Genomic DNA, 24,407 nt, shown 5'->3' on the forward strand with positions numbered 1-24,407 from the left:
TTTATCATTTCCGTTTTCTAGAGGAGGAAACTTAGAGGTTGTGCAATTTGCCCAATGTCATAGTCAGTAAGCGATAGATTCAAGGTTCAATCTCAAGCTTATTTGATTCCAAACTTGTGTTTTTATTTTATTGCTCACAGACAATTTTATTTTATTTTATTGCTGTGATAACAAGGAGGGTTTCTGGTGAGGCTGTCCCCCAAGAGAAGGGTCTTCTAAGCCCTGTGGGCCTCAGGAGTTCTGAGAATTTAAACATGCCTGCCTTCTTTCCTTCCTTCCACCCATCACCTGTGTGTGCTTGACCAGCATCTGCTCTATGTCAAGCACCTAGAGCTTGTGGTTGCCCAGATAGCAGTGATTTGTCAGGATCAGGGCTGGGACTATGCACATAGCATTTGGGGTGAGGCACAGAAGTGTCAGAGAAGGCGCTGGGAAGAAGTGACATCTCGTGAGACTTGAAGGATGAGCTAGAGCTCGTCAGCTCCATTTATTTATGGAGCAGAATGATCTAGGTTGAGAAAAAAACTGCCTGTGTGAAGTCCCATGGCCAGAGAGAGTGGGGCTGAGCCCTGGAAAGGACTCAGGGACTGAAGAAGCCAGCAGGGATCTGATCACGAAGGGGCTCCAGTGCTGAGTGGGAGAGCTGGGCTGTCAGCCGAAGGGTCGTGGCAAGAGGGGAGCGCAGAAGGGATGGAATGGAGTTTTCCTCTGGACAGGATGCTCTGGCAGGTGTGTGGGAGACTGGTCTAAGGGCATGAACGGTAGAGGCTGAAGTCATCACCAGGAAAGAGGTGATGGTGGCCACAACCAAGTGGTGGCCGTGGGGCTGGAATGGCAAGCTTGGGTGACGGGTGGGATGAAGGTGACCTGGCTCAGACACTGGGATGGTGTGATCAGGCCTCCTGGAGTCAGCCCATTGCTTCTTGCCCTGGAGCAGGGCAGCGGCACCCAAAGAGGGTTGGGGCACAGCCACTGGGTTGCCCCTCTGCATTCCAAGGGGTGCAGTCTGCCGGGGAACCTCCCAGGTTCGGGCCCAGCGGCACCTGTGCATCCTGCCCTGGGGCTGCCCTGCACCCTAGAGAACGGCCTGGCGTGTGGGTCACCTGGTGTACTGTGGTGTGAGCAAGCCTGCACGTGCTGTGCCTGAGTGCAAACCCTGTCATGGACTGGTCACGCAACCTGGGTTTCCCAGTTTGTAAAATGGATCTACAACAGCATCCCTCTCATGAGGCGATTGTGGGGGTTAAATGAGTTAGTGGGTTTAAAACCCTTGGAATAGTGCCAGGACAGGGTAAGCATTCTCTAGAAGTGAGCTATTATTGTTATTACCCCTCACAGTGCGAACACTAGACTTGTTCACTACTTGGGGTCATGGGTGGTGGAATGGATGAATAAGTGACTAGCGGTGCTCTGGAAGCTTCTTGCCGTCACTCACAGGCGGGTCCCCTCACATGCAGATGCAGGGGATGGGTGCTGGGAAGAGGGCAGAGCAGGCGGTAGCCGGGAGTTGGAGCCCACAGGAGGAGGACCCAGGCCTTCAGGCAAGTGTGTGTGTGCGCACATAGGCCCTTACATACGCACATGCAAAGCCGGCTCTGCTGGCCCCTTCTGCAAGCTGAGGGAGTGATGTCCCATCCTAGTCAACTGGGAGGGGGCAGGGTGTCAGGGAGACAGTTGTGGTGGGGGCTGGGGGGGCAAGATTCAGGGTTAGGTCAGGGTGGGGCAGGTTCCTCGGTGACCTCCTTCTCCGTCCCTTGGCCCTTCTCCTTCCTGGATACTTGGCCTCTGGTCCTGGCCCTGAGTCTTCCTACTTATAAAATCTTACTTTTGCTTCTTACTGTATGCTCATGGTGGCCTGTGCCATAGGCACACTTGTCATTCCCACTTTCTACTTCTACTTAGACAAGTAGACTGATGGGTCCAAGGTCACACAGCCTGTGGGCGTCAGGTGTGCCGTCCCTGGCCGCACTTCTGGTGGGGCCCTCTCACCAGGCTTTGGGCTGCACCGTCCAGGCACCTCCTGTCTCGGATGCAGGACTGTGACGCCTGCAGATCCCTAGCATCCCTTTCCGGGCCAGCTGAGCTCCTCTGCTCGTTCTGCACTAGCTCCTTTCCTGTTCTGGCTCCTGCCCAGGCCTGAGGGCTGCTTGCAGGAGGACCCAGGGAGCTGGGCAGGCCAGCCCAGCACAAATAGTTCTGACTCCAGAGGCAGCTGTGGGCCCCACCCGAGAGGGGCAAGACAGCCCTGCCTTGGGGTCTGAGCCACAGGCAGGCTGCCTTCCCAGTTCTGGGTTCAGGTCCGTCTCAGCCAGTGGGCATCTTGGGGCAGGGATCTGGAGACCACCCTTTCCCCATCTTCTCCAGAGCATCTGGTTGCAATTAGGGGCAGGGGAGTGAAAGGGGACCGGCAAGGATCCAGCAGGCACCGGCAGCCAAGAATGACTTAATTGGATAAACTGTCTAATGACAAACCGGAGCCCCACAGCAGAGAGTCCTGGCCCTGGCCCCAGGCCTGGTCCTGGCCAAGCCTTTTCTCAACCTCTGTCCTTGCTGGCTCCCAAGTTACCTCCAGTATTGTGTTCTCAGTTGTGCAGTGATTGAGCACCCACTGTTTGCCAGGTACCAGGATGCACATTTACGGTAGGTGACAGAGTCCTGGGGGAACCCAAGTCTACCAGGGAGACGGGCACATAGTTGGACCACTGGCGGGTGCTGCAGGAGAGAAGGCTACCTCCAGGAGCTCTGGGGACCAGGTGGGGCAGGGCATCTGACACAGCACAGGCCTGAAACTGATGGAGGTCACAGGGAATGTCAGCTCCTCCCATCTGGTGCATATACACGTCCATAATAGGTGTGGCAACTGGAGAAACAGCATAAGACACGTCTTTGTGGGCACGCATAACTCTTTTTCTGAAATGGGAAAGCTGGTTTCTGTGTCATTTGGAATACATTTAATGACCAAGAGGGAACTGGAGAGAATATCGGGTCGAGGAACGGCTGCTAGATGGCCTGGGCACAGCCACTCTTCAATCCTGTGCCTGCCGCAGACATTGCCAATTGATCGTGACCATCTTTCCTGCTAAACACAAATGGAGCCTCAGAATTCTTCCCAATTAGAGCATTCCTGGTTCTCACTAATCCATTGGAGGTGGCTTTTGAGATGAAACCCATTTGTTATCCTCAATGGATTCGTAAAGCTCCTTGTTTCATGGGGAAAGTGACTTGCCCAAGGTAGTGATAAGACTAAACAGTGCTCCCACTAGAGAGGCATCTTCAGTTGTCACAGCCTGGGAGGAGGGGCTGCTGGCATCGAGTGGGTAGAGGCCAGGAATGCTGCAAAAAAAAATCCTGCAATCCTGCAATGCACGGGACGGTCCCCCACAACAAGGAATTATCCAGTCCAAAATGTCAGTGGTACCAACGATGAGAAGCCCTGAACTAAAATAACTCTGCTCTCTGGCTTCTAGTCCCTGGAGTCCCTTGGAAGATGAGATTATGTGCCATTTCTGGCAGAGAAATAGGGAATTGGTTTGGAAAGTACTAGAGCGGTTGTTCTCACCCTTGTCTGCCTTGTTAGGTCCAGGGCTTTTCAAAAACTCTCCTGGGGATCATTTAAGTGTCCTCACACACAGGCCACACCACAGACTAACTACATCAGAATCTCTGGGGTGGAGAACCCAGACACCAGGAATTTTTAAAGCTCCCCAGATGATTCTAGTGAGGTTGAGAATAATCAACCCTTTAGGGGCAGATCAGCCTGGGTTTGAAACTTATCTCCATCCCTGATCTGCTCTATGACCTTCTTTAACCTCTGTGAGCTGCTGATTCCTGTTCGAAAAATGGAGAACATCAGATTTTCAGTGGAGGGCTGGAGTGAGGGCTCAAGTGTTCTGTATGCAAAGTTTGTTGGGTGGAGCTTGGTGCATGCTGGGTGTCCCCTGCCCTGGTGTCAGTGTCCCCAGAGTCAATGATGGTATCAAGGGGGTCAGGGCTTCTCAGAATAAGCGGGTTGGTTCCCCCTCCCGGCCTTCACTCTGACTGCCAGGACTCAGCTTTCTGTCCCTTTCTCCCAGGTCAGGATGCAGGCCAAGGCTCTGGAGGGGCCACCCAGGGGACCGCGTGGGGCTGGAATCGGAGAGCCCGAGAGAGCCCTGGCCAGGTGTCGGAGCTGGACAGGACTCAGCTGAGCCAGGACCTGGGTGGGGGCACCCTGGCCATTGACAAACTGCCGGATAACGGGACCAGGGTGGTGGTGAGTGCTGGAGGGACACAGAGGGGGAGGGAAGTGGCGGTGGGGGGGGTCCCCAGGTGCCCCTTGTAAGCTTGTCAGAGCCACAAGTGTATCCTTTGGGGTCGATCCTGGAAGTCAGTGTGTAGACAGGGCTCCCAGGGGAGGGGATGGAAGCCCGGCCCAGCCTGGGTCAGAAAATCTTAGCATCTCAGAGTTTCATGGGCTGCCTACCTCCTTGTGGACTCAGAGAAGGGCAGTGACTTGCTCAAGGATGCACAGCATTACCACAGGGATCAAGACACTGGACTCTTCCACGTCTTAGGGCCTCCACTAGAAGCAGAATGAAGGTGGCTATCACTGGTCACATTGACTGCCAGCTCTGGCCCTGCGCCTATGGTGTCACGGCTCAGCCCCAGGGCAGGGCACTCTGAGCAGAGAAGGCGATTAGGGTGGTGTGGCTGAAGAAAATCTCCTCTGCCTGGGGCAGTCCTGGGGCTGGTGAAACAGGGAAGACATGGAGACTGGGCAGTGCTGGCCGGCTTCCCGGCCGGCCACAGAAGAGCTGAGGGAGGCTTCTGTGTCTGGGGGCATTTGTAATCACGTGTGTGTCTGAGGGTTACTGTGTATTATGTACATTTATCTGTCACCGTGGGCTGCTGTGTCTGTGATGAGAGTGAGTGTGTGAGAGAGACTATATGAGCATGCCCGTGGTCATGAGCGGAGGCGGCCACGGCTGCAAGCAAAGAGGGTGGATTCTCAGGAGGCAGAAAAACTACGGAAGGAGAAGCAACAAGAGGATGGGCATTTCTTTATGTTTCAATAACTCGTTTTTTAAATCCAAGACATGCACGCAATCAAAAAGGTCAAATAGTGCTGAAGTCAGAAAATAAAACACAGCAGTCCGCCCCTCCGCTCTGGACCTGCCCACCCCTTGCTCAGAATATGCCACTTTGAGCTTTTTACCTGGCTGTTACCTCCGTGTTTCTAAGTAATTTGCTTATGCAGCTGCCTCTTGATAAATCTGTTTAGTCATTGTATGTTGATTGCCCGTTGTGTAGATGAAGATTCACCTTCTGTATATTCCCCTAAACATGGTTTGACGCTCTCGATATTGTTAAATCCATAGGCTCTGCTTTTTATCTTTATCAGGTAAATATTGTTCACTACTAAGCCGATCAGAGCACTATCATTGTTTCCTTTCTTGCATCATTTTTGCTTTTCCTACCTCCCACCCCTGCCTAGTTGCTTAGATTTTTGTATTTACCAATAGTATATGTACTTTTTTTTAATCTTTTGACTTCACTGCACAGCATGTGGGCTCTTAGTTCTCTGACTAGGAATCAAATCCACATCTCCCTGCACTGGAAGACTGAGTCTTAGCCACTGGACCACCAGAAAAGTCCATGGCTATGTATTCTTAAACATCCACTGGCCTCAAACATAAGTTTTGGCATGGTCAGACCTGTCTATTTTTTTTTTTTTTGGAATCTCTCTCCTGTTGTCACGCTGGCCTGGTGCTCGCCTGCCTGCCTGCAGCCATCCTGGAACTCCCTAGTCTCTCTCTTCGCTGGGTGCCCTGTCCTCTTTATCCTGTGTCTTTTCTTTCCTGCTTTGCTCCCTCATTTGTTTAGCTTCCTGAGAAAGGTTATAGAGGAAGAGAAATTCTTTGGAGAACTTGCACGTCTGAAAATGCCTTTATTCTATCCTCACTCTTGATTGATGGTTTGGCTGAATATAGAATTCTAGATTAAAAATAATCTTCCTTCACGAGTTTGCAGGCATCTCACATGGTCGTCTGGCTTCTGATGTCACTGTTGAGAGGTCTGATGTCGTGCTTATGCTCATTGTAGATAACTGCTTTTCCGGAAGCTTTCAGGGTGTTACCTTAAGTTAACCCCAGCCTTCTAAAAGTGTCTGTCCTGTCTTTCTCTCTCACTGCTCTGGACAGTTGACGGGGTATTTCAACCCAGGCACTTATATTCACCAGTTCTGGAAAATCTTCTTGTTTTATTGCTTTGACTATCTTCTCTCTACTACCTACTCAGTTCTTTCTTCCAGACCCCTTGATTAGATGTCCATCTAGGGAATTGATTCCCAAACTTTCTTCTCTCTTCTGTTGTCCATCCCTTTGCATTTTTTGTTGTCTGTCTGTTAGTTGGCTTGTAAGTGTTGTTGTTGATCCACTTTCTGGGAGATTTCTCAACCCTTTTTTTTTTTAGTATTTATTTACTTGGCTTTGCTGGGTCTTCGTTGCAGCCCATGGGATCTTTGCTTTTTAGTTGCAGCATGCAAACTCTTAGTTGCGGCATGTGGGATCTAGTTTCCTGACCAGGGATCAAACCCCTGCCCTCTGCATTGGGAGCACAGAGTCGTAGCCACTGGACCATCAGGGAAGTCTCCTCGACTTTGTTTTCTTAATGTTACCGATTTGTTTTCTACTATCATTTTTTCATTTCCATGAGCTATTTATTCTTTTCTTAAAAAAATAGTCTCCTATGGTTCTTGTGTCATGGATGTAATAGCTTTTCTAATACTTTTTCCTGCATCATTTCTTTCTTTCTTTCTTTTTTTTAAAGAGTTTAATGTAGGAACAGTATACACGGAGGGGCCAGGAGTGGGCAGGGTGAAGGAAGAGAAGATGTTAGGAGAAGCTGCAGCAGGGAGCAGCTAAAATTGTCCACGTGAGCCTGAGCTGGCAGGGAGAGAAGCTCCCCAGAGGAGGAAGAGCTGTGCCACTCTGCCACAGGGGCTGCTGGACGGGCTGCACCAGTGTGCATGGGAGAGGGACCCAGCCGCCCTGCAGCCTGGTAGGGAGGGAGCAGGGTAACACATGCTCTGAACTCTCTTTTTGCATTGTTTCTGTGACTTATTTTTCCCTTTACCTCAGCCTCCGATGTGGCTTGGCACCATTACTGATCCTGTCTTTATTTAAAATGTTAACCTTTTGTTCATCATGGACTTTTTGGCATCAATTGAACTAATTAATTTGATTTTTAAAATATATGGCATTAAAATATTTTCTTGATGGCTGAGTTTGTTGATGCCACTTTATTATTTAAAAATGTTTTATTGGAGTCTTGTTGATTTACAATGTTGTGTTAGTTTCAGGTATGTGTGTGTGTTAGTTGCTCAGTCGAGTCTGACTCTTTGCGACCCATAGACTGTAGCCCACTGGGCTCCTCTGTCCATAGAATTCTCTAGGCAAGAATACTGAAGTGGTTTGCCATTCTCTCCTCCAGGATATCTTCCCAACCCAGGGATTGAACCCAGGTCTCCTGCATTGTAGGCAGATTCTTTACCGTTTGAACCACCAGGGAAGTCCAGCTCTAGGTATATACACAGCATAGTGATTCAGTTATATGTACATATTTTCATTCTTTTTCAGATCTTTTTCCCATATAGGTTATTACAGGACATTGAGTAGAGTTCCTTGTGCTGTACAGTAGGTCCTTGTTGGTTACCTATTTTATATCTAGTAGTTTGTGTGTATGTTAACCCCAAGCTCCTAATTTACCCCTCCCCACCATGTTTCCCCTTGGGTCCCCATAAATTCATTTTTAAAATCTGCAAGTCTGTTTCTGTTTGTAAATAAGTTCTTTTCGCTGGTGCCATTTTAAGGGTTGGACCGAAAGTCAGGGCCTCCCTCGCCTCACCCTAATACCAACCCTGAGGTGGAGCCTCAGAGAAGGCAGCCCCATTCACTTCCCATCCTGCCCTGTCTTCTCCATCCTGCAGAACCAAGGGGCCATGGTGGGGTGATGGGACGGAGGGCCAGGGCAGGGGAGGCACCCCAAGGAAGGGAACGCCTGGAGGCTCACTCCTCCCCCAACCCCCAGCTTTGTTGGGCCATCAGTTAAAGAACTGGTATTTGCTCTGGGCCAGACACCACGGTCAGAGGACCATGGTCCAGTCTGAGCAGAGAGGCCCTTGCAGAAGAGAGCCACAGAGATGTGGCCTTCTGGAAGCAATTGTCTGTGGGCGTTCAGAAAGGGCAGTGGGGATCGTTAAGAGCCAGTATGGATTCAATAACCCCAGAGCCTAAAAAACAACACAAATTCTCGGGCTCTACCCTGAACTGACTGGTTGAGAAACACTGGAGCTGGGCATTTGTTTCAAGTCCCCCCATATGATCCTGATGGTTCTCTACGTGTGGGAACTTCTGAGCTATAACATTCCACGCCAGTTTTAAAATCCATTACCAGATTGATCACCGGAAGGGGAGGTTTTCTCAGGTGCCATGTGTCTGTACTTGATCACAAGACTTCCACCACCCTGGGGGCTTTGTGGCCCCCTCAACACATCAAGAGTCCACACGAAGGAGGACTTCTCTGGTGGTCCGGTGGTTAAGACTTCGTGCTTCTACTGCAGGGGGGCAGGTGTTCTATTCCTGGTTGGGGAACTAAGATCCCCCATGTCATTTGGTGCAGCCAAAAGAAAAAAAAAGAGTCCACGTGAAGGAGCATGGCCCCACCCTGGCAGGAGGCCCCTCTGACTGCAGTAGAGGTCTCCCTAGCTCTGCCCAGAAGATTGGAAAATCAAACTTCTAGATCAGACTTCTCCAACAGCCAGAAGAGAGTTCAGATGTCAGATTAGGAACCAGAAGCCCTCCTCTGTAGGCTGGATGATAGGTGGCCTCAGGCCAGATGAAACTTCCAGGACAAATATAAATCCTGGCACTTCAGCTTAAAATCAGGTGGGAGAGATGTGGCTTAGCAGCGGTTCATGAGGAAAAGAGTTGGAGCTCCTCACTGCTTGTGGGCTGGGATGAGTCAGGAGTGTGGAGTGGCTGCCAAGGACGGAGGTGGGAGCCAGCTGTGTTCATGGAAACCCACAGAAACCCCGGCGACAAGGGTTGGGGCTCTGGGAATCCTGTGGTGGGGAGGGAGGGTGTTTCTTGCCTTGACCATGGCTGAGGGGCTTGTGTCCCCTTTCAGATGGTTATGTAGAAACCAGAGTAGTCTAAATGGTTGAAGGAGCCTGGGGTATTTAGCCTGCAATAGAGAAACTTCTAGATGTAGCTGTTTTCTAATAGCTGCAGGGTTGGGACTGGGGCAGAGGGAAAGGGTTATTTTTCTCCATAGCTCATATCCCTTCCTACATGGAATTATCTATTTGTTTTTATTGCCTCTCTTCCCCTGAAACCGAGGCACATGAGATCTGAGATTGTCTTATCACTCTGTCACCAGTGCCTGGCCCACGGTGGGCGTTCCTCCTTTGAAGGAACAAAGGAGGCAGGGATTTCCCATCTCCAGAGGCCTTGAAAGACAGGGTTGGTGAAGAGAAGAGGTTTTGCCTGGGGTGAGTTGTTGGACATACTGGCCTCAAAGGACCCAACTCTACTAACTCCTGGGTTCCCACACACATAAGACAACATCAGTGCTTATATACGCTATACGCACCGAAACACATGTACACACACTGCGACCCGGAGTGGGGGCCTCGTGCCTGAATCCTCAGAGGGGTCTGTGTTCCATTCCTACCTGGCCTTGAACCCATTATGCCTTGCCCTGAGCAGCGCTCAGTGGAGGATGGTAATGACTGCCTCTCTTCAGCACAGCCAGACCTCCACACCCCCCGGGCTGTGTGCTCACCCTACCTTGGACAGCCGGCCCTCTTGAGGTGTCCCAGGAAGGGGCCCAGAGACGCCTGCTTCTCCTGTGTCTCTAGTCAGTGTCTCTGAGAGCTGGGTTCTCCTTGTCCAAAGGAAACTCCATCTTAGTAGCAGAGGGCTGAGCGAGAGGGAAGTGGCAGAAAGGGGACATTTCAGCAAGCTTGATTTGGTCTGCTTCAGGAAGTTTTCTTCGGCTTCCACGAGACAACATTTCCACCATTTATCCACATCACAGTCTATTCTGTGCCAAAAGGAACCAGACTCTGGTTCCCTCTGCTCAAGAGGCTGAGGGCCTGGCACCTGGGCTACCATCCCTTTTGCACCCAACCCCCAACCCCACACAGGAGCCTCCTCATTTTCCTTCATGGCTCCTTAGTCCACCCTCCTGGCCCCAGCTTCCCTGCTGGTCCAGCTCCCTCACCTCAGTCTGTCTGCCCAGCCCCCATTCCAGACCTTCTTTGCCCAGCCCCACCATCCCCCACCTCCATCTTCCTTTCTCACTCCTTTGGCCTAACCCCTTCTTCCTAGTCCCTCTGCCCAGCACCTCCTGCCTGGCCACCTTGCAACAATGTTCCTTTAACTCGGACCTCTTGCTTTGGAAACTTTGAGGCGTCTGGCCTGTGTTCCCAGGGTAGACTCAGAGCCATCTCCTTGGATTTTATTCTCACGCCCACTCTGCCACCATCTACCATCCTATTTCCCCATGGAAATAGGATTCTTGTCTGGACTCAAGCTTTCCAGAGATTTTCCACCAATGCCAGTCGTGAGGCCCTGGGGACACTGGAAATTTTATGGGGGAGGGAGGGGTTGCGGAGGGCTGTAGTGCTAAGTCAGAAATCTGGGAAGAGCCACAGTTTATCCTCCAAGAGGCTGAAGGGGAATGTCTTCAAACCTGGGGATTTCCAAATCCAAATGAAGGGTTTTCTTGGTTCTGTGGTTCATGTCTGGTTAACAGTTTGGGAGGAACCAAGTTTAAGAGCATTCAGATTTGGGAGTTCCCCCGTAATAGAACAGTTTTACTCCATAACAGAAAATTCTGACTCCCCACCTCTCACCCCAGTATTCCCCCTGGCCTCCCTTCCCTGAATTCCTCTCCTCTCTCTCTGACCCAAGCAAAACTTCCCAGCTCATCCAATCGCCCTGGCAAGCCTAGGAATGCTGAGGAACTCTGCAGCTGGGCAGGGACCACAGCATTCAAGACAGTTGGGCAGCGAGAGGGACAAGTGGGCGCAACGTCTGCCTGGTTTATACACCCCCCCAAAGGAGGCAGTTCCCAAAACGAAACCTCTAGAAGGCCTCCTCTCCAGACCTAAGGGCCGAGGGGAGACAGGACAGACAGACTCGTAGCAGGGACACAAGAAGAGCCCCAAGCAATGGCTCAGGGAAGAACCCAGGCATGCCAGTGCCTGCACTCAGGGGCAGGGATGGGGTGAGGAGGCTGCTAGGGGAAGATTCCTGAGGGTAGAGGGTGAGGTGGGTGGAAGGAAAGTGGTGAGCTGAATTGCAAAGAGAGAAAATAAGAGATTTTGTGAAAAGGAGGCGTGTTCTGAGAGGTGAAAGATGGAGTCCAGACATTCAGTCTTCAGCGCTGTGGAAAGAGTACCCCTGGCCTGGCCTTCCATCTGGCATGCACCAGCGGCAGACCTTGGGCCGGGCGGGCACTTAAAAACCCTCATTTAATGAACCTGGCATTTCAAACCCCTACTAGCTTCAGATTTCTCAAATGGAGCGGATAGGTACTTCTCTTCGGAGAAGGCAATGGAACCCCACTCCAGTACTTTTGCCTGGAAAATCCCATAGACAGAGGAGCCTGGTGGGCTGCAGTCCATGGGGTTGCTAGAGTTGAACACGACTGAGCGACTTCACTTTCACTTTTCACTTTCATGCATTGGAGAAGGAAATGGCAACCCACTCCAGTGTTCTTGCCTGGAGAATCCCAAGGACAGGGGAGCCTGGTGGGCTGCCGTCTATGGGGTCGCACAGAGTCGGACACGACTGAAGCGACTTAGCAGCAGCAGGTACTGATCTTACAAAGTTGAGACTCAAGAGCAAAATGCCAGGCACTCGATGGGTTCTCAGTTGGGGAGGTCTCCCCTGCGTGGCTCGGGAAGGGTGCCACAGTGCCCTCTGCTGGCTGCTCAGCCTAAGGACCTGCTCCGCCTTCCACGCAGGTCCCTTTCGTTGACCCTTTCCCTTTTCCTTCAGCCGGCTAGTTGGTCTATCGGTTAGTTGTTTGGTTTTCTTTCTTTCTTGTTGAGGTGAGATTCACATTAAAAAATTAACCATTTTAAAGTGAAGTGCGTTTAACACGCCCACAGTGTTGTGCAACCATCACCTTTATCTAATCCCAAAACATTTTCATCCCCTAAAAGGAAACCCTGGATTTAGGCTGTTGCTCCACACATCCCCCTCCCCCCACCTCCAGTCCCAAGTAACCCCCAATCTGTGTTCTATTTCTATGAATTTATCTGTTCTGGATAGTTCATATATAAATGAAATACCATATATGATCTTTCATGTCTGGTTTCTTTCCCCTGGCATAATGTTTTCACGGCTATCCATTTTATGGCTGCATAGTGTCTTCCATTATATGGATATACCATAGTTTTGTTCATCTGTTCCTTTGTTGATAGACATTGAGGCTTCCTCCTTTTGGCTATTGTGAACAGTCTGCTGTGAACATGTATACGTGTACTTAGAGTACATATTTTCAGCTCTTTGGGGTATATACCTAGAAGTGAAATTGCTGAGTCATAGTGTAATTCTATGCTAAACTCTTTGAGGAACTGCCAGACTGTTTTCCACAGTGACTGAACCATATTACATTCCCACCAGCAATGTATGAGGGTTCCCATTTCTCCACATCCTTGCCAACATTTGTTCTTTCTCTCTCTCTTTTTTTTAAATTATAGCATCTAGTGGGTGTGATCTAGTATCTCACTATGGTTTTGCTTTGTGTTTCCCTAATGACCTAAATCAACTCCCTTATGATTATACAGTGGAAATGAGAAATAGATTTAAGGGACTAGATCTGATAGAGTGCCTGATGAACTATGGATGGAGGTTCGTGACATTGTACAGGAGACAGGGATCAAGACCATCCCCATGGAAAAGAAATGCAAAAAAGCAAAATGGCTGTCTGGGGAGGCCTTACAAATAGCTGTGAAAAGAAGAGAAGCAAAAAGCAAAGGAGAAAAGGAAAAATATAAGCATCTGAATGCAGAGTTCCAAAGAATAGCAAGGAGAGATAAGAAAGCCTTCCTCAGCGATCAATGCAAAGAAATAGAGGAAAACAACAGAATGGGAAAGACTAGAGATCTCTTGAAGAAAATTAGAGATACCAAGGGAACATTTCATGCAAAGATGGGCTCGATAAAGAACAGAAATGATATGGACCAAACAGAAGCAGAAGAGATTAAGAAGAGGTGGCAAGAATACACAGAAGAACTGTACAAAAAAGAGCTTCATGACCCAGGTAATCATGATGGTGTGATCACTCACCTAGAGCCAGACATCCTGGAATGTGAAGTCAAGTGGGCCTTAGAAAGCATCACTATGAACAAAGCTAGTGGAGGTGATGGAATTCCAGGTGAGCTATTTCAAATCCTGAAAGATGATGCTGTGAAAGTGCTGCACTCAATATGCCAGCAAATTTGGGAAACTCAGCAGTGGCCACAGGGCTGGAAAAGGTCAGTTTTCATTCCAATCCCAAAGAAAGGCAATGCCAAAGAATGCTCAAACTATTGCACAATTGCACTCATCTCACACGCTAGTAAAGTAATGCTCAAAATTCTCCAAGCCAGGCTTCAGCAATACATGAACCGTGAACTTCCAGATGTTCAAGCTGGTTTTAGAAAAGGCAGAGGAACCAGAGATCAAATTGCCAACATCCGCTGGATCATGGAAAAAGCAAGAGAGTTCCAGAAACACATCTATTTCTGCTTTATTGACTATGCCAAAGCCTTTGACTGTGTGGATCACAATAAACGGTGGAAAATTCTGAAAGAGATGGGAATACCAGACCACCTGACCTGCCTGTTGAGAAACCTATATGCAGGTCAGGAAGCAACAGTTAGAACCGGACATGGAACAACAGACTGGTTCCGAATAGGAAAAGGAGTACGTCAAGGCTGTATATTGTCACCCTGCTTATTTAACTTATATGCAGAGTACATCATGAGAAACGCTGGACTGGAAGAAGCACAAGCTGGAATCAAGACTGCTGGGAGAAATATCAATAACCTCAGATATGCAGATGACACCACCCTTATGGCAGAAAGTGAAGAGGAACTAAAAGGCCTCTTGATGAAAGTGAAAGAGGAGAGTGAAAAAGTTGGCTTAAAGCTCAACATTCAGAAAACGAAGATCATGGCATCTGGTCCCATCATTCATGGGAAATAGATGGGGAAACAGTGGAAACAGTGTCAGACTTTATTTTTTGGGGCTCCAAAATCACTGCAGATGGTGACTGCAGCCATGAAATTAAAAGATGCTTACTCCTTGGAAGGAAAGTTATGACCAACCTAGATAGCATATTGAAAAGCAGAGATATTACCTTGCCAACAAAGGTCTGTCTAGACAAGGCTATGGTTTTTCCAGTAGTCATGTATGGATGTGAGAGTTGGACTGTGAAGAAAGCTGAGCGCCGAAGATTTGATGCTTTTGAAGTGTGGTGTTGGAGAAGACTCTTGAGAGTCCCTTGAACTGCAAGGAGATCCAACCAGTCCGTCCTAAAGGAGATCAGTCCTGGGTTTTCATTGGAAGGACTGATGCTGAAGCTGAAACTCCAGTACTTTGGCCACCTCATGTGAAGAGTTGACTCATTGGAAAAGACCCAAATGCTGGGAGGGATTGGGGGCAGGAGGAGAAGGGGATGACAGAAGATGAGATGGCTGGATGGCATCACTGACTCAATGGACATGAGTTTGAGTGAACTCTGGGAGTTGGTGATGGACAGGGAGGCCTGGTGTGCTGCAATTCATGGGGTCACAAAGTGTCAGACACGACTGAGCGACTGAACTGAACTGAACTGAGTAACTAATGATACTGAGCTTCTTTTCTTGTGCTTGTTGGCCATTTGTATATTTTCTTTGGAGAAATGTCTACTTATGTCCTTTGCCCATTTATTTTTCTTTTGCCCATTTGTGAAATTGGGTGATTTGTGTTTTTGTCTTAGGCGGGTTTCTTAACCTCTCTGAGCCCATTTCTTCATTGTCACATGAGGACGCTCTTGCCTAATGGCAAAGGTGTCATACACTAACCTACATAAAGGGGCCTGGGGTTGGGAATGACAGACATTAGCTGACTCTGAATTAGGCTCTGGTTAAGTGACCAACCATCTGTGTTTTCCCAAGATGGTCCTGTTTTTGGCACTGAATGTCCAGCATCCTGGGAGACCCCTCGGTCTCAGGCATACTGGGACAGTGGGTCATCTTAATCTGGTCCCAGTATGGTAAATAGTGGGAATCTTTGCTGCATTGTCACTCTAAACCTCGGTTTCCTCACCTAAATGTCTCATAGAGTTTTCATAAAAATCAGTTAAACTAATTGATTGAAAAGTTAATCAGAAAGGTCTAGGAAAAATGAGTAGTGGTTTCCCCCAGATCTTAGCTGGAAGTACAAAAATGGGACCCCAGCCACAAAGGAGGATTTCCTGGCCTTGAAGCTTTAAGGGCTACTCTTCATATTATCACAATTCCTCATTGTATAGTGGGAGCTTGTTAGGAATGCAGTTGCTCAGGCCCCTCAGACCTGCAGAAACAGAATCTGACTCCCAGGTGATTCTTATGCACATTAAAACTTGAGAAGCACTGCTTTGTATCAGAGGCTTTGAAGCAGGGATGATAATTCCGGATATGAAAAGTGTATCAACAAATTCATCAGAGTAGTATTTAAAATAGAAAAATAGATCATAAAAACTGGAAACTATCTAAGTGCTCCCAAATAAGGAGATAGTTAAGAAAATTATGGGTTTTCTTCTGAGTAGATGGTCATGACTCATTTACAAATGATTGTTAAAAGACCATGTTCAGCATCAGAAACTGCTTCAGCTATCATGAAACATGATAGAAGCCGTCCACACAACTGGATAGTCAGCAGGATTATAGCCACGTGAAATTACATCCAGATGAAAAAGACTAGAAGGAAATATGCCAGAATGGGACCAGGTGATGGGTGGAGGAGGCCTGTTTTTGTTTTTTTTTTTTTTGGTTCCTTGTTGTTCTAATTCTCTGTGGTTACGTGAAATATATTGATGCTGTCAAAATCTCTGGTTGACTGATAGATACTCCTCCAAAAGCCCACATATGGAATCAGTGTCAGGATAAGATGATTCTTCCATTTCCATGAAGTGTCAGGGGGTATTAAAAAATGCTTTGTCTAGAAAGCCAGTTCACACCCTCTTTCCAAGCCTGGTCCAAACCCCTCTTTCAGCACATTCTCAGGTCAGCCTCACGCACCCTGACACCTCTTTACCCCAGGTCTTCAGCACCATATCAAAGCCTCTTTTGTCCAAAGGCCTTTCCAGGCTAGCCCACGGGACCTACTTTCTGCAATTCTGTGATGACTGTGTTCCATGTGGTTTATTTCAGTCTGAGGCTTGAATGCCTCAAGAGGGCAGATCGAGGTTATTATGTAGGTGCATGAGGTGAGGGAAACTAAAGGAGCCCTCCCTGAGAGCTGGCCTCACTCCCTGGCCTTACATTTCATCCACTCAATGACAAAGGTCAGTATAGTCAAAGTTGTGGTTTTTCCAGTAGTCATGTATGAATGTGAGAGCTGGACAATAAAAAGGCTGAGTGCCAAAGAATTGTTGCCTTCAAACTGTGGTGCTGGAGAAGACTCTTGAGTCCCTTGGGCAGCAAGGAGATGAAACCAGTCAATCCTAAAGGAAATCAGTCCTGACTATTCATTGGAAGGACTGATACTGAAGCTGAAGCTCCAATACTTTGGCTGCCTGATGCAAAAAGCTGACTCATTGGGAAAGACCCTGATGCTGGGAAAGATTGAAGGCAGGAGGAGAAGGGGACGACAGAAGACGAGATGGTTGGATGGCATCACCAACTCAATGGACATGAGTTTGAGCAAGCTCTGGGAGTTGGTGAAGGACAGGGAAGCCTGGCGTGCTGCAGTCAATGGGATCACAAAGAGTTGGGCACAACTGAGTGATTGAACAACACTCCAGGAAGCAAGTGTTTCTAATATTATCTGGGAACAGAGACCTAAAGTGCTGGGCGACGGTTGCACAACTCAGGCCTTTCTGTCCTCGGAGACCTCAGAGACAAAAACGAGTGACATGCTGGTCCACACAGAGGGCGCTTCTTGACCAGAGCTTTTCAAACTTTATTGTGCCAAATAATGCCCTGGGAAGCTCGTGTAAATGTGGATTTTGATCCAGCAGTTTTGGGGTTGCGTCTGGATTCTGCAGCTGGCACTACTGGCAAAGAACCCGCCTGCTAATGCAGGAGACATAAGAGATGTGGGTTCAATCCCTGGGTTGAGAAGATTTCCTGGAGTAGGAAATGGCAACCCACTCCAGTATTCTTACCTGGAGAATCCCGTGGACAGAGGAGCCTGGCGGGCTACAGTCTATAGGGTCGCAAAGAGTCAGACACGACTGAGGTGATTTAGCACACATTCACCTGGATTATGCATTTCTGGTGAGCTCTCAGGTGATTCTGAAGGTGCTGGTCCCTGGGCCACACTTTGAGTAGCAGGGATCTAGAAAACATTTCCATGGGCCTTGTAAGGCCTCCTAGAGCAGTGGAGGCAGGCAATGGGATACCCAGTAATCTCCTCAGCATGTCCTGGGTTGGACCCAGCTGCCTGGCCCACCATTCTAACCAGCACAGCCAGCCTGGCTTCTTCAACAGGCCCAGCAGGGTGCACTTGGTTGCCTGCCCCGGCATTTCCACCTGCCAGTTGGCTGGCAGGTGATGGGCTGATGGTGACAGCTTAGCCAGAGTTCCTGTCCAGAAACGGCTTGAGCTCAGCCAAGGTAAATGCTGCCCCGCTGTCAGAAATGAAGTGCCTGGCAGGCTCCCGGCATGAATAATTGAGGCAGAAGAGACACTGAAACAGCAGGTGCTGAAGATGGAGCTGGGGATGGTTTTGAGGAGGCAGCCTCCACAATCAAGACCTTTCCTGGAAAGGTTCAACAGATTCATCATAATAACTCCCACTTTTCAAACCCCTACTGTGGATGCTGGGCTAAGAGCTTTATGTGCTTATGTTTTGTCTAATCCTTGCAAGAGCTCTGTGAGAAAGGTTACTGATGAGGGAACTGACGCTCAGGGGGGAGAGCAATGTGTGGCATCAACTATTATATAGTGGGGCTAGTTGTTGAACTTGGGTCTGCTAACTCCGCAGCCCCTGCCCTTGATCCTAGAGCAGTGGTTTTCAAGTTGCAGTCCACAGAACCCTAAAGGTTCCCAGAGGTACTCCAGGGGCCACCGTGGATGGAGGGTGGCAGAGAAGGAAATAGAACAGCAGGCTGGGTTCCAGGGCTTCTCTTTTCTCCCTGCAGAGTGCTCTACTTTGATGTAATTTATGTATTGCGCCTCCATGGAAGAAGGTTAATTGGAAGAAAGGGTTTCATGGCCAAAAAGGTTTGAAAGCCACATCATGCTGCTTCCCCAAATGAATGTGGTTTACCCACTGGGGCTTCTTGCAGGCATTTCAAGGAAACATGGTTCCCTTTGGTGGACTTGCCAAGTGGTCTGGCTTGTGCCGCGCTCTCTGACCTTCTGTAGTGTCAGGTCACCCCCATCACAGCTTCAAGCCTCTGGCCACAGTGCCTGGAAGGCTGCCCTCTGGGGTAACAGTTCTGCCCCACAGATAGCAGGTCAAATGTGGTGTCAGCTGTGAAGTGTGTGAATTCCTCAGGTGAGTTCACTGCCAGGCAAGCCTCTAAATCCTTTTTTTTTGTTGTGCCCAGTCACTTCAGCTGTGTCTGACTCTTTGTGACCCCATGGACTGTAGCCCGCCAGGCTCCTCTGTCCATGGGATTATCCCAGGAAAAATACTGGATTGGGTTGCCATTTCCTCCTCCAGGGGATCTTCCCGACCCAGGGATCAAACCTGCAGCTCCTGCATTGGCAGGCAGGTTCTTTACCACTGAGCCACCTCGGAAGCCCTTTCAGGAGATGTATCTATGTGGAAAACAGTGATGAAGGCTTCAGATTGAGTGGCCTGAGGAGGCCATTTAGAAGCTTGTATTAATTAGGATACAGATTCAGCTGTTGTAAAAATGACCAACTGACAAGGTACTTAGACGTGAAAGAGGTTTATTCCTCTCTTACATGTAATAGTGTGAGCATAAGTAAGCAGGAGTTGCTGCAGTGTCTCCATGGTGTTAGAGACCCAGCTTCCCTCTACAACATTTATCTCTCATGTTATGGTCCAAAATGGCTGTTTCAGCTCCTGCCATCACATCTGCATCCCAGCCAATGGAAACTAAGAAAGGTGAGAGCCCCTTAGTTCCTATTGAGGGCAATCATTCTTCTCATCTTCCATTGGTCAGACATAGTCATATAGCTACTTGTAGCTGTAAGGAGGGCAGGGAAATGTGATCTAGCTGGATGACCATGTGTCTAACAAAAACTGGGCGATTCTGCTACTGAAGGAAGGAGAGGAGGATGATTACTGGGAGACAGTTTTCAGTGTCTACCATGAGTGGACTTGCACCATCCAAACTGCATTCCGGTGGCACATGATAAGGGACCTGCAGTGGCAGACAGGAAGCACCCCCATGGCTGCCGAATTCCAAGCTACCACCAAGTCCAGAAGCCCATGGCGATTGACTTTGTAGAAGAAAAAACATGGAAGCCAAGGAAAAATTCTCCCAGAAATTTAGTTTCTCATTTCTCTCTTTCCATGCAGATTCTTGCTATCTATGCTGGTGAAGGACTATCTGGGGTATCCCTCAAAATCCTTCCTCTGATCACCCCTAGAGCACAACTGTTCTCTTTAGGGTTCTTTTGGTTCCAAGGAGCCATTCAAGCTGTCTTGGGAAAGGTTTATAGAGAGAGTTCAGAGACTTGCCATGGGATCCATGGGCTAGAGATGAAGCCTGACCTTCCAGCCTGACCTCGGACCTAGAAAGCCATCAGGAACCAGGGCTGCTTTCTCTGTCTTTCGAGACCCTCCTCAACTCGGTCTCTTTTTCACTTATCCAGCATATATTTGTTGAAGCCACGTGTGAGGGCTGGCTTCCTTCTCCTTTCTGTGGAACAGCAGTCACACTTAGGAGAAGGCCCTGATTACAGCAGAGGCCCTGTGCTCCTCACTTGCTGCCCTGCTGCACTCTCAGTCACGTGACTGAGTATGCTTCCTCTGGGTCTATTGTTGTGGTTTTTGGTCAGGTGGCAGCATGGGGAACCTCGCTGCCCAGGAATTGAACCCATGCCGCCTGTGTTGGAAATGCAGTCTTAACCACTGGACTACCAGCACCTGCTTCGAGTCTGAGCAGGTGGAATCAGGGTTTCCTTGCATGGCCTGAAAGCATCTCCCTCGTTAGCTTCACTTCCTTGGAGAAGAGCTTGAGGCATCGGGAGACGTCCTTCCTTCCTTCCTTCCCTTCCTCCCTCCCTCCCTCCCTCCTTTCCTCCTTTGACAGAGAACTGTTTTTCTCATCCTCTCCCCTTGCCTGCATCTCAAATTCCTCCTGCCCTTCCCCACTCCAGACAGGAATACAGCCCAAGGGATGTGCTTCAAGCTGCAACTGTACCAATTCAGGTCTCTTGATTGGAAGGCCCTCCTCGGGTGATGGTACAAGCGTTTGGGGAGGAGAAGATGGGGAGCTGGAGGCACCTTCCTGTGTGCCTGATGTCCTGCCTGTGGGAGTGCTGTCCAGAGACTTGCTCCCTTCACAAGTGGCTCTTGTGTCTGTCACCTGCCATCAGGGCCGGGCGCTTGTGTCACCTGCCATCAGTGATGGGGGAGGATGCCGTCCTTGTTGGAGCATCAGTCCTTCCAGTGAATATTCAGGGTTGATTTCCTTTAGGATTGCTTCGATCTCCTTGCTGTCAGTTAAGATGTGCCACTGGAAGGCTTCTTGGGAACTCCAAGAAGGAGCTGATCCGGTCCCAGGATCCCCCAGTAGCACACAGCCTCCTCAGCGGAGCAGCGCTGGCTAGGGTGGTGGGCTGTTTGTCCTTCGTGGGCAGAGGACTCAGAGTAACAGGCTGGTGAGACACATCCCCAGTCACCCCACCCTTTGCCTCTTAGGCAACACAGCAAGAGATGTGTCAGCGTCTGTTTGGGCTTCACAACTGCAGAGCGTGGCTTCTGTGCAGGGCTCTCATTTCCAATGCTTGGAGGGTTGGTGAACACCAGGTGAGTCCCAGGGATTCGGTGATGGAAACCAGACCCTTTTCCAGGCCTCCAAGCAGCTGTTTTAAACCTGCTCCCCATGAGCTGCTGTCTCGCTTTGTTTGGTAATAACATCCCATTCTGCTCACTAGAATGCATGGCTACTGGCAATAGCAATAAAACAAAGGAAGAGCAGGCTTTCAACAAACTATGCTTTGAAATTATGAATGGTTGGTCATTCATTTATCAACATATCCTCCAATCGAACACATTCTCTGCTTAAACCCCAGAGGTGGGACTTCCCTGGTGGTCTAGTGGTTCTCACTCCACGCTCCCAATGCAGGGGGCACGAATTGGATCTCTGGTTTGGGAACTAAGATCCCACATGCTGTACAACACAGCCTGAAAATAACCCACCATAGGTAAAGGCTGACCTTACTTGTGGGGAAATTATGGTCTTCTAGGAAAGGCAGGTATGGAGATAACAAGTCTAAAAGTCAGATCAGTCATTGCAAGTGTGCAACACATGGAGAGGCAGAAGACCGAGGTGTGATGAGAATGTAACAGGGACATCAGGAAGCCACTCCTGATGAAAGAGCACCTGAAGAAGTGACCATTGAACTGAGGTCTGAAGGACCATGAAGAATCAGCTTCTGAACTGCATGAAAAAGAGGTTTTGAGGCATAGGAAGTACCAAGGTCCTGAGTCAGACAAGCACTTGGTGATTTCAGGAATTGAAAGCCTTGCAGGGCTGGGGCAAGGAGAGCAGGGGTGGGGGTGGGGAGGGGAGACCTGGGGAGGAAGGCGGTGGGGGGAGGGGCCAGACTACTGTGTATCAGGAAGAATTCATGTTTGCATATAACAGAATGCTGAATCTGAGGACTTAACAAGCATTCCGCCAGGGACCCAGGTTCTGTTTAACTGTCCACTCCACTATCCTATCTTATCTTTATTGCTTCCCTGGTGGCTCAGATGGTAAAGAATCTGCCTCCAATGCAGGAGACCAGGGTTTGATCCATGGATTGGGAAGATCTCTTGGAGAAGGGAATGGCTACCCACTCCAGTATTCTTGCTTGGAGAACCCCGTGGACAGAGGAGCCTGGCAGGCTATAGTCCATGAGGTTGCAAAGAGTCGGACATGACTGAGTGACTAACCCTTTCACTTGTCTTAATGCTCACAAGATGACTGTTGAAGCTCCAGTCATCACATCTGCATTCCAGGCAGGAATAAAGAGAAGGGCAAAGGCAAGAGGGATGAGCAGTCAAATTTGACCTCTTGTAAAAGGCTCTACTAGAACCTTCAGTATATCTCATAAGCTAGCCTGCATCACATGGTAAGCCTTAAGTCATCCAGGGAATGAAGTTTTTTAGTTGACTACATTGCTGCTTGCTACAAAATTAATGTGCTATTAATAAAGAAGCGGGGTAATGAATATTGGATAGGCGAAGTCTAGAGTTTGCCTCACAGGGCCTTGGAGGTCATGGTAAGGAATGTGGCCTTCAATCTGAGTGCAGCTGGGAAGCCGCAGAATGTTCCAAGCAGGACTGTGACAAGAAGGGGGAGACATTGAGGGTTGCCCCCTTGAGGCACAGCATCACACAACTGTGGACTTGTGTATTAGCCTCCTAGGGCTGCCATAACAGAGTATCACAGACTGGGTGGCTTAAAACAATAGAAATTATTCTCTCACAGTTTTGGCCAGAAATCTGAATCAAGGTGTCAGCAAGGTCACAGTCACTCTGGAGGTTAAAGGAGATTCTTCCTTGCCTTCTCCTAGTTTCTGGTAGCCTCTGATAATCCTTGGTGTTTCTTTGTTTGTAAACTGCATCACTCCAATCTCTATCTTTGTTGTGACATGGACTTCTTCCCTGTGTCCCGTCTGTGTCTCTGTATCTAAATCTCCCTCTCCTTTGTTTTGTAACAATCATATAACAAGCCTGTCATTGGATTTAGGTCCCATCCTAATGCAGTAGAACCTCATCTTAACTTGACATCTGCAAAGACTCTTATTTCCATTCATGGTCATATCCAAAGTACTGAAAGTTATGACTTAAACATAGCTTTATGAGGGACACAATTAAACCTTTTGTGCATTCAAAAGGACTAACCTGGTTAGTTCACCAGGTCAAAGAGGGACTTCCTTGGTGGTCCAGTGGCTAAGACTCCCAACTTCCAATGCAAGGGGCCTGGTAGGGTTCGATCCCTGACCAGGGAACTAGATCCCGCATGCCGCATCTAAGACCTGACACAACCAGATAAATTAATTAAATTAAATGAATATATTTTTTAAAAGGACTAGAGTGCCACCTAGACCCTGCTTGGCTCTGTTGGCTGCTCATGTCCTCCTCTCCTGCTTTTTATGAAAAGACAGCCCAGGAATTAGGGAAGCAAGTTTACTTCCAAAATCTTGACCGTGCTAGGCACTGGTCCTTCTTACTTCTATAAAAGGGCAAAAGGAAGGTTCTGGGCTCCCTGAGCAGGCCTCGCCTCACCTCAGCAAACCCTTCTCAGGCATCAAGGATTCAGGGATCCTGAGCCGTGGTGCAGAGGTGATTTTGCCTGTCCCTCTGTGTCAGGGGCTCAGAGTTTGAGGCGATGGGGTGGAGGTTGGAGAGGACATCTAAATGGTGGACTGAATAGCATCTAAACTAGGGCTTCCTTTCTTCAGGCAAAATTTTAGGCCCACTGATGCTGTTTAATAAACCACTCCTTTGTTGGACCTAGTGGAGAGAAGAGTTGAGCGATAGCTGTGTCTGTGGCAGGTGGTTGCAGCTGAACCTGAACTGGCTTCAGAGTTGTGGTCCTGCAGACGTTCAGGTGCAGAGTGTTGGTCAGGGCCCCTGTGGTTGTTCTTTGAGGTGGAATCACTCACCACGTGATTCCCTGGAAGCAGTTTGGGGGCCTTCAGACTCTTCTCGTGGGCACATTTGTTCACGTGTCTTTGCATGAGTTGGTGTGCAAGGGGCTTGCTTTCTTGGCAGGTTTTTGTTTTTGTTTTAGTTTTCTGGAGCTTTTTTTTTTTTTTTTTTTTAAATTGAAGTATAGTTAATTTACCAGGTTTCCCTGGTGGCTCAGATGGTAAAGAATCTGCCTACAATGCAGGATACCCAGGTTCGATTCCTGGCTCAGGAAGATCCCCTGGAGAAGGGAATAAGAGAGGAGCCTGGCGGGCTATAGTTCATAGAGTCTGAAAGAGTTGGACACGACTGAAGCAACTTAGCATGCGTGCATACATAGTTAATTTGCAATGTTGT

At 48.9% G+C, this 24,407-nt stretch overlaps 1 protein-coding gene across 3 annotated transcripts in view; it reads left to right on the plus strand.

Moving 5' to 3' along the window:
* The window catches only part of PLXDC1 (plexin domain containing 1), a 64,942-nt gene that overhangs the window by 3,772 nt on the left and 36,763 nt on the right, over positions 1 to 24,407 (plus strand). The window contains exons 1-2 of one of the 3 annotated variants that reach the window (XM_025280227.3): positions 489 to 729; positions 4,074 to 4,252. In XM_025280227.3, coding sequence (XP_025136012.2) covers positions 696 to 729; positions 4,074 to 4,252 — 213 coding nt within the window. In that variant the 5' untranslated portion in view covers positions 489 to 695. Of the gene's footprint in view, positions 1 to 488; positions 730 to 4,073; positions 4,253 to 21,068; positions 21,177 to 24,407 lie in introns of those variants that run through there. The other 2 variants (XM_006068537.4, XM_025280228.3) reach the window with 2 other exon arrangements.

Source organism: Bubalus bubalis, chromosome 3 (assembly GCF_019923935.1).
Source record: "Bubalus bubalis isolate 160015118507 breed Murrah chromosome 3, NDDB_SH_1, whole genome shotgun sequence".
Classification (NCBI taxonomy): Eukaryota; Metazoa; Chordata; class Mammalia; order Artiodactyla; family Bovidae; genus Bubalus; species Bubalus bubalis.